Raw genomic sequence first — 10,798 nt, 5'->3', positions numbered from 1 at the left:
AATAAATATATATATATATATATGAATATATAATTAATTTAAAAATATCTATTAACTAATGTAAATATATTTAATATTTGAAATAGCCCATATTGATAGGCAGGCAATAAATGGTTTGAATGAAAAAATATCATTAATTAAATAATTTATTAAGGAATATTGTTAGAAATTTGGTAATATTTTCTTATAAATATTTTTGGGTTTGAATCTTGAAAATAATATTTATTATATTTACTTAATTTTTAAAAATATGCGATATATCTTTTTGTGAGAAAGGGAGGGAGATCCATCCATACTATGATACACAAGGCTCAAAGACTTGAACATATACCATGTAAGACTCAAATCTAGATCCTTGTATTGCTAAGCCAATGTGGCTTACCATTAGGGTAAGCACCAAAACACAAGTCTATGCTATATATCATGTAATGATATAAAAAGGGTACATGGACCCATTACAAATAGGCCATAGTCAATCAGTAGCATATGATCTGCTTGCAATAAGGGTGAAGCCTCACTTCATTTACTAATAGCAATGCTAAACTAACTATCAATCCTTTAACAATTCAACATAAAAGGATTCCAATGCTCATCTTTCTGAGGTTTGTGATGTTTTTTTTTTCTCCCTTAAATATAGCATGTGATTCCAATCATTTAACTACCATGAATGATTTGGGAAGGACTAAACATTTTTCTTATTATTTTAAAGAAAAAGGAAAGAGGAAAGAGGGGTGTGTCCACCATCACGTGGATGGATCTAATTGTGATTACTATTGATTAATGCATGATCTATCCAAGAGAATTGGTAAGTGATGTATTGTCATAAAATTGTTAATTGATAGATGGATTTCTTTCTATACTTCTATATTTTTCATTTTGACATTTTTCAAAAGAAACAAGTGTGGAGGGGTGAGTTTACCCAGAGACCGAATACAAAGAAGGGAAGTGGAAGTGATGAAAATGTGAGCGATCACGCCTACATGCTTCTGTGTCATTATATTTTAGATGACCACTTCCAATAGTGGTTTAGGTAACCTTCCTTCACACGAATCACCATTTGAATTCGGCCTTTCTGCCGCCTCTGAGAGAGTCGACTCCGCTACTGAGAGAGTCGACTCCGACCCTGCGAGACGCCTCGCCAGGTGCCGGGGACGTCTCCAGATGTGCCAGTTCTTCCTGTTTGTGCCAGAGACGTCTCTGAGACAACCCGGAGACGTCTCGGCTGTCTCTGATCTATTTTCTTCAACTCAAAAATTCTTCAATAAATCCTTAAAAAATTATGGGAACTTGCCTAGACATTTCTTAACAATATTATTAATTAATCACCTGAAATTCCCAAATAAATTGTTAAGATAAATGGAATTATACTCTAGTGTTTTGTATTCATCAAAATTCATTTGGGGGTCAACAACACGAATCACCATTTGGAGCATTTTGAGGTCTATGTGGTGGGTAATTATATGGTGGATTCATGTAAAAGAAGGTGAATCATTCTTTCGTACAAAAGATGCATCCCCAATATCTTCGAACAATAGCAAAGTTTTTAACCTAATCTATACATAATTCATAAATTAGGTTGTAGCCAAGTAGGCTACTATAAGATTCAAGGTCAAAGAATTTTTTTTTTTAATTTTACTCTTTTTTTTTACTCGGTGTTTACACCATATCTAAACAATTTAGCTGGCGATCAGAAGCAAATGCTATGTAGATCAAGTTGATCAAATCAAAATAAATAAGAATCGTGTAACTCTTGCAAAGTTTAGATAGAATTCAACTGTGAACTTACACATGGATAGAGATCCAAGCCGAATAGATAGAATTCAACCATAAGATGAAAAACTAAGCTGAATGATAAAATCTTGAGTCAGTTTGATAGAAAACTGAGGCAAATTTACCAATCTTAGATCCCTAAGGATGGAAAACTATTTTGTAGTTCAAATGAACGAAGACAGCCAATACAAACTATGTCAAAATAAGTTAAAGGATGATAAGGCAAGACTATTAGCTTGACAGTTGTAGAATGTTCATATTTATGTATAGCGGAAAGACGGATAGCGACAGTTACCAGAGGCATCAAAGATGGACATCAGACATGAGAAGCAACTATCAGAGTAAATAGTTATTAGATTTAAGAGCGGTTATTATGTATTAGTATAAATAAGTGAAATTATAGTCTATATGGACCCTTCAATAATCAATTCCATCGGTTTATTTTTATATTTACCCTAATCATTTATCCTGCGAGTAAGTGTAACTTATTTTTCTACCGTAGCCTAATGAAACAACCATATCGTAGCCCAACACTACACTTTTATCTATTTCTATCTCCTTCGAACACTAGTATAATAGTGGTGAAAGTGATCCTTGAAAGTCCAAGCATCTGAACCTATGCTACTTTTTATCCTTCGTTCGATTTATATCTTTATACTAACCCAACGCCGGTGGCATGCTCATATACATATCTCTAAGTCTTGCCCAATAAAGCTTAGCAGGCCATTCTCTACTTTGATTAGCCAAGCTCTCAAGTGATCCTAGGATGGAAAAGGGGGCACCATGAAGGATGGGCGAATATTTGCTGAAATAATTTAATTTTAAAAATTTTAGATGCTTTATCCCTTGCTTCATGTATATACCATCTTGCGTGCTCATTAAATAAATTTAACTGACATCAAAGGCAAAAACACTCATATAAAAATATGTGCATTCACTATATATATATATATATATATAAAGTTCTCTCAAACATACAATCAAAATGTATCAGCAAAAAATTCTAAAAAAATTAATTTTTTTTAAAAAAATAGAAAGATAGAAAATGGATCATTTATTAAAATTATCTAAAATTAAATAAATAGGCTAATTAGCTGAGATCTTTGACCATTGCTTATGTACTAGGCTGGTATACAGTGCTGTAGTACAGAAAAAAAAAATCTAACTTAACTAATTTCTATCAGCGGTGGAAAAATTATTGACAGGATCAGATCGACTAGCTCGGTAGCGGAGCAATCTAACGACAAACTAGCACACACAAAAATAGATAAAAAAGAAACAGGAGGGAAACAGTTGGACTGATATGTGGACTTGGTCCAACATAAAAGTTTTACTTAGCAGTGTTCATACATACAAGAAATAATTGGGTAGCCTAGCTCACCACATAAGCATTGGAATTGTGGATTCGCTGGGTAATTTAAAAAAATAAATTACTGGCGTTTCGCGTTTAATTGTATTATTTCTTACGGGAATGTTGGAAGAGGGCGCTTAAAATTTCAGTAGCGGAAGGTTAGAGCGACGGTTGGCTTACCGGATTTTTCGGCGATTTGATTCTTGATCGAGGTGAGATTCGCTTCCACTATCCATTTCGAGATATTAGCGGACGAATTCGGTGGCGGGATGGGGTTTTTCCCGTACTGGTGCTTGGATTTCTTCTGCTTGCTGGGGTTTAATTGGATTAAGAATTGTGGAGTGGGATAAACTTGGGTTTTTATTGCATTTTATCGAGGAGTGCGTAATTCGGTGCAGATTTGGGATTTTAGGTAAAGATTGTTGTTTGGGGTTTGTGTTTATGGTGAAGTTGGAGCATCTTTTGAACTGTTTTCTGAATTCATGATTATGTGATAATGTAGTTTCTATGGTCGGTTATTAATTCTAGCGTCCAATTCTATTGCAAGATTGAGTTTTTCTTCTTTTTCATTCGCAATGGATTCAATCTTCATATGCTCAGATATGGGTTAACTTCTTTCTTTTTCTTTCCTTGTATTTTTTTGATTCATATTCTCTGAGATTTTCTTTTTGTTTGGTGTCGGTCTATAATATAAAAATTTCCAGAAAATTTTGATATCAAAGTTCGGACGCTTTATGACTTAATTCTGTTTATACGTTTAGTTTTCCCTATCCATTTATGTGGTTGTCAACTTTTTTAATCTATATTTACTTTTATTTACTTCTTAATCTTAATTTTACTTTTGTCAGTTTTTTATTCAGTTTGAAGTGCTGTTTGTAGTGTGATAAGGCAAATCAAGTGTTCACTGTAGCCCAAGAAAGATAGATGTTGATGTTGTGATTGAGATGGATCGGATAAGGAGCTGGTTGCAGAAATTCCAAAAACAAGGGGATAAGCTGAAGTTTCGGCCCATGAAAAATAAGGAGACAGATGATAGGAAAAATGGGCAGAAACCTCAAATTGATGATGCACCTTCAAACGCCACTCAGCAGAAGGTTGCTGCTGCAAAGCAGTACATCGAAAACCATTACAGGACCCAGATGAAGAGCTTGCAAGGACGGAAGGAGAGGTAAATATTCTATTTTTATTTTGCTTTCAAAATGTGTTCTTGGCAACAATAGTTCAACAATTACTAAATTGGAAAGGTTGAGAGCAGTCTGAGAAGTAAATTTGAACTACCCATCAAGTGATAGTAAATAAACTAACCTACTGTGAGGTGTCGACTAGATGGATCACTATATATGATTGGAACATTATGTGTTAGGCCTTATTTGGCAGAGCTTTGGGAGGTGTTGCCCAGATAGACAACCCAAGAGGGGGGGGGGTTAATTGGGTTTTAAAATAATTTGGGTATTTAAAACGATGTGGATAAGTAATTAAAACTAGTGTAAGTTATTTAATTAATTACTATGTGCTGTGAGTGATATGAAAGGAAGAAGAATAGAGACACGCAATCACAAACACCAAGTTTTATAGTGGTTCGGAGCTAACCCTTGCTCCTACGTCCACTCTCCAAGTCTCACTTGGGAATTCACTATAACCCCCTTGGATTACAGCCGGTTGTTTTCCAAGCTCACAACCAAACTTGTTGTTTTACGAGCTCACAACGAACTCGGTCGGTTTTTCCAGGCTCACCGACTAGAACCACCCCGATTGTTTTCTCGGGATCACAATCGAACCCTTACACACGTTGGTTTTACACTCGGCTCACCAACCAACCTCAATCTCCTTGATTCAATCCTCCGATTGAACCAAGCAAATACAATGTGTAAATAAAAAGAAGAAACAGAAAAATACAGCTTCTCAAAAGCAGATAAAAGACAATATGAACAATAAATGAAGTTAAGAAGCCTCAAACGCTTTTAGGTTGGAGAAGAGGAATGGCTTCTTAAACTTCTGGTCTCCTCTTGAGTGAGTAGTCGACTTGAATGCAGGAGGAGAAGGCTTTAATTGCTGGGAAGATGTAGGTGGATGCAGTAAATGCAGATCTTCCTCTTTTTCGTTGAAGAACACGTTGCAGAGCTTGAATGCTTGATTAGTTGGAGTGGAATGGTTCTTCTCTACCTTGCTACAGTCTTCTGTGGCTATTTAAACCAACCCCCACGGAAACTAGCCGTTAGAGAGCTTTTTCTGCCCGTTCTGCACACTCTGCGCAGCCTGACAATGTGTCCGTTGGTGGGTTAGAGTCGACTCGCGCGATCAGGAGTCGACTCGGCTGTAGCGGGAGTCGACTCAAGCTTTTCCGGAGTCGACTCGGCAACTGTTCCAGATTTGAATTAAAGTTGCCTTCACGACTGGGAGTCGACTCGTCTTGACCTGGAGTCGACTCGCCAACTTCTGGAGCTGACTTAGCAATTTCGGAGTCGGCTCATCCACTGAAGTCCGTGGATCCAATTTTGAATTTGATCCACTCGAGTCGACTCGACTGTCCTGGGAGTCGACTCGAATCTCAGAGCCCGAACTCCCGATTCTCTGTCTTTTGGCTCGTCCAGTCTTGGAGTCGACTCGAACTTCCTCGGAGTCGACTCGGCTCTCAGTTTCCGAAACTTGGTCTTCTGCCTTTTTGATGTGAAGCTGTCTTGGAGTCGACTCGAGCTGTCTGGGAGTCGACTCGAATCTCAGAGGCAGTAACTTGGTCTTCTGTCTGTTGATGGTCGCGGAGTCTTGGAGTCGACTCGCATATTGCGGGAGTCGACTCGAATCTCAGAGTCCGAAAATTGCTCTCTGACTTTTTCTTGTGTTCCTCTGAGAGTCGACTCTCACCTTCTTTGGAGTCGACTTGCCATCCATCGGAGTCGACTCGCGTTTCACTGGAGTCGACTCGAATCTCAGACCCGAAAACTGCTCTCTGACTTTTTCTTTGTGTTCCTCTTGGAGTTGACTCTTACTATCCTCGAGTCGACTCGGTGAACATCGGAGTCGACTCGCGCACTTTGGGAGTCGACTCGTTGACAGGTTCTGAGTTGAAGCTTTCTGTTCTTCTGTCTGTTCTCAGTCGGAGTCGGCTCGTACAGATCTGGAGTCGACTCGAGCCCGTGCCAGTGAACTTGATACGCTTGGAGTCGACTCGTGATACTCTGGAGTCGACTCGAGTCTCAGACTTTGGTTCAAGCTGTCTTCTTAACTTATCCAAAAATTATGAACCAAGTCTTGAGACACTTAGACAAGATTTTCACTGAAACACTTAATTGAATTCATTAGTAAACAAGAAATATACTCAATTGCTTTGATCTCATCAAAATCAAATAGGGTTTTAATCAATCACTCCACAATCTCCCCCTTTTTGATGATGACAAAACACTGAGTATATGTAAAGTGAATTGCACAATAAACAATGAAATAAAATCCATAAATGAATTCAAATGTCTGGTAATTCAATTTATCCAAGCTTGAAAGGAGTGAAACAATAAATTTCGGAGTTAAAGCTCCCCCTTTCATTTGGAATTATATAAGCCTTCATATTATACAATCAATTGTTTGGCTTATATGTCATTAATGATTTTGCTTGATTAAAATTCAGATTCTCCCCCTCAAGATATGCATTCTACTTTGTTTTGATTCTTTGAATTTCCTTTTTAATGCTTTGAAGTTTTTGAACTGAAATTTTGGTTTTTAGAGGGAAAATTTGTCAATTTGTTCTTGAGTAGGATTCAGCTAATCTCCGAATATCCCTTGAATAGATTCTGGAGATTACTCCATTAGGAGCCCCAAAAGAGAGATAATGAGCCTCGGGGTACCGAATCCACTTAGAACAAATTTGTGTGTTTTAAGAGTTTATCTTTTTATTGATTTCCATTGATTCCTTTTACATATTTTATGCATATTTTTCTTCCTTTTACATATTTTTACATATTTCTCCCCCTTTTTGTCATCATATCAAAAAGAAGGTAAACAGAACACACAATCAAACATAGATCAAAAGGCACATTATTGAAGAAAAATGCGGCTACTCATTGTATTAATTTGTATGTAAGTACATTTCAGAATACAATAAGTAACGTAAAGCAATACATGTCAAAGCAAAATACAAAAAGTAGCTACGGTCTCCTCGAGGATGTAGGTCCTCCTCTCGAGGATGTATCTCCTCCTCTCGAGGATGTGACTCCTCCTCTCGAGGATGTAGCTCCTCCTCTCGAGGATGTATCTCCTCGAGGCATGCGCTCCACGAGTGATTGGACCGCATTGGTCACGTTCTCTAGCTGGCGAATGATGGCCTGGATGGCCCTGCTCTGTGTCGTATCCAGCTCGAGTACTGACTTCTGCAGTCCGTCCAGCTTGTCGATGAGCACATTCGACAAGCGCTCGGCCCCTGCGGTGGTGGTGGACATGTCACGGCCAATGTCATCCCGCATCTGTCGAGTGGTGCTCGTGACCTCACTCATGCTGTGGAACTGGGCCTGTATCAAGGTCCTCATGTTGTATATCTCTTGCCGCACCTCAGCCGTCATGTCTGTCACGGCTGTCAGGGAAGGGACCAATGCGGAAGATGTGGGCGCAGGAGAGGGAGTAGGCACCGCACCCCGGAGCTCCTGGAGCAGATCTCGGACTATCTCCTGCCGCAGCTCCCGGAGCTGCTCAGACGAGATCCGGACCTCCATAGGCTGAGTGGGTGGAGCTGAGGAGGAGGGTCCGGCGGAGGTGGTAGGAGCAGGAGTGGATGGAAGATCTGGATGGTCTGGAAGGTCTGGGTAGTCTGAATCGGGCTCAGGACTGGGGGAAGGTCTGGTGGTCTGTGAGGTGAGGGACGACTTCCTAACCCAGATCCCCTCTCTCTTCCGAAACCCCATCCTGTGTAGGGTCCCTGCACGCATGCGATCAGTCCATCGCAATGCGCGAAAGGGCTCCCCCTCAGGAATGGGAATCTCGTACTCCCTAAACAGAAGGGTGAATATCATGCCGTATGGGAGGGTGAGCCTAGGTCTATCTAAGGGCTCACACATATACCTATAGATGAGTTTGGGGAAGTTGATCGGGGTGTCCTGAAGAATATAAAACATAAGAGCTAGGTCTCTCTCATTTACAAAATCAAATCTCCCTGTCTTAGGGAAGATGGACCTAGATAGTATACTTAAAAGGATTCTCACCTCAATCGGAAGTGAGCTAGCAGAAACCTCGTCTAGAGGTGACTGGGGTGGATGCCCTAGAACGGCCGTAAGGGCCTCAACCCTGTCCTCAGGGTGTGTGGGAGCCACCCCTACTAATGGAAGGTGGAGGATGTGGGCAATAAGATCCTCCGTAACAAACAGAGGGACACCGGCTACTGTGCCCTCGATACCCCCATCTTCCCGATGGACGGTACCATAGAACTCTCTAACAAGGCCAGGGTAAGTGGGGAGATCTAAAGTGAGGAAGTACTCTAATCCCTGTGCCCTAAGCCTATCACCTATGGTGAACCCTTCTCGGGAGAGATAGTCGAAATCGACATATCTCCTGGTGGTGACGGCCTTCCCGGCCAATGGCCTCGCGGGAACCGCCCTAGGCGGGGAACGAGCCGGAGGTGGTTGCCTCGCGGGATCGTGCCGCGCCTTGGAGCGCCGCTCGGGACCGGCCTCGGGTCGGGACCTCTTCCGGACAACGGTCTTACGCGGCATTAAGACCTAGACGGAATGAAAAACCTAAAGGACGGAGAAAGGTCGACGGAGGAGGCTTGGGACCGATCGGGGGCGACCTAGGAAGGGATGAAAAACCTAAGAACCGGTGAAAGATCGACGGAAAAGGGGTTGGAGACGATCGGGGACGACCTAGGAGTCGGCTCTAGGGCTTTTGAACAGTGGCGGCTTGAGAGAAAAGTGTTTTCGAAACGACAAATCTAGGGTTAAAAAGTCGGATCCCGACTGCGAGTCGACTCCACTGAGTCGCGAGTCGACTCGACCTCGAGTCGACTCCAGAATATGCGCGAGTCGACTCTCCTTATGCGCCTGTAGACTTCGAGTCGACTCCCGACTATATGCGAGTCGACTCCCCCTCTGCTGCCATCTTTGCGAGTCGACTCCCGCAAATGCGCGAGTCGACTCCCCCTTAGGAGCCGACTCTGAAACTTACTTGAGTCGTCTCTAACCTTGGCACGCACCTAAAAATCATGCTATAATCGTGCCAAATGAGGGAAAAACACTAAAGTATGATCTAATTTGATGATTATTGAAAAGAAACTCTATTTTAACCACAATCTAGTCATCAAAATCAATGAATCTAGTGGAAACCACCACTAGGATGGATCAATCACTCCTAATCCCCTCCTAAGCACACTAAACCTCTCTTCACTTAGGGGTTTTGTAAAAATGTCTGCTAATTGATTATCAGTACAAACAAATTGGAGTGTCACATCACCATTCAATACATGATCTCTTATGAAGTGATGTCTTATCTCAATGTGTTTAGTTCTTGAATGTTGAATTGGATTTTTAGTTAGATTAATGGCACTTGTATTATCACAATTAATGGGAATTTTATCTTGTTTAATGCCATAATCTTCTAATTGTTGTTTAATCCACAAGATTTGAGCACAACAACTCCCGGCTGCAACATATTCAGCTTCAGCAGTAGATAATGCAACCGAGTTTTGTTTCTTGCTAAACCATGAGATAAGATTTTCTCCTAGAAATTGACACGACCCACTGGTACTTTTTCTATCAAGCTTACATCCAGCGAAGTCTGAATCTGTGTATCCTATTAAGTTTAGGCTAGATTCTTTAAAGTACCATAGCCCTATGTTCTTAGTTCCTATTAAGTATTTAAAAATTCTCTTAACTGCAGCTAGATGTGATTCTTTAGGATTAGCCTGATATCTAGCACACATGCAAACACTAAACATAATATCAGGTCTACTTGCAGTAAGATACAATAAGGATCCTATCATACCTCTATAAAGTTTTTGATCTACAGATTTACCTGATTCATCTTGATCTAATTTGCATGATGAGCTCATGGGGGTGCTGATTGACTTGTTTCCCTCCATATCAAACTTCTTGAGCATCTCCTTGATATACTTGGCTTGATTGATGAAGATGCCTCCTTCAGACTGTTTGATTTGAAGCCCGAGGAAGTAGTTCAGCTCTCCCATCATGCTCATCTCAAACTCACTCTGCATCAAATCAGCAAATTCTTCGCAGAGGCGATTGTTAGTAGCACCGAAAATGATATCATCAACATAAATCTGTACTAATAACATATCTTTGTTTTGCTTTTTCAGAAATAGGGTTGTATCTACATTTCCCCTAGAGAATTCATGTTCTAATAGGAATTTGCTAAGTCTCTCATACCATGCTCTAGGTGCTTGTTTTAAACCATAAAGTGCTTTGTTCAGTTTATATACATGATTAGGGTATTGATGATTTTCAAAACCAGGAGGTTGTTCTACATATACCTCCTCATTAATATACCCATTTAAAAATGCACTTTTTACATCCATTTGAAAAAGTTTGAAGTCCTTAGAGCATGCATATGCTAATAATAGTCTAATAGCCTCAAGTCTAGCTACAGGAGCAAAGGTTTCATCAAAATCTATACCTTCTTCTTGATTATAACCCTTTGCTACTAGTCTAGCCTTATTCCTTATAACAATTCCATTTTCATCAAGTT

The 10,798-nt window shown here is 40.3% G+C and overlaps 1 protein-coding gene across 3 annotated transcripts in view; it reads left to right on the top strand.

The window, feature by feature from the left end:
* Positions 1–3,120: 3,120 nt before the first annotated feature.
* LOC120103742 (serine/threonine-protein kinase tricornered-like) overlaps positions 3,121–10,798 on the top strand; it is a 34,989-nt gene continuing 27,311 nt past the window's right edge. The window contains exons 1-2 of one of the 3 annotated variants that reach the window (XM_039132608.1): positions 3,121–3,333; positions 4,001–4,289. In XM_039132608.1, coding sequence (XP_038988536.1) covers positions 4,066–4,289 — 224 coding nt within the window. In that variant the 5' untranslated portion in view covers positions 3,121–3,333; positions 4,001–4,065. Of the gene's footprint in view, positions 3,334–3,969; positions 4,290–10,798 lie in introns of all 3 variants that reach the window. The other 2 variants (XM_039132609.1, XM_039132607.1) reach the window with 2 other exon arrangements.

The sequence above is a fragment of the Phoenix dactylifera genome, chromosome 12 (genome assembly GCF_009389715.1).
Source record: "Phoenix dactylifera cultivar Barhee BC4 chromosome 12, palm_55x_up_171113_PBpolish2nd_filt_p, whole genome shotgun sequence".
NCBI lineage: Eukaryota > Viridiplantae > Streptophyta > Magnoliopsida > Arecales > Arecaceae > Phoenix > Phoenix dactylifera.
The sequence above is the reverse complement of the archived record's forward strand: the minus strand, read 5'-3'. Positions and strand labels throughout refer to the sequence as shown.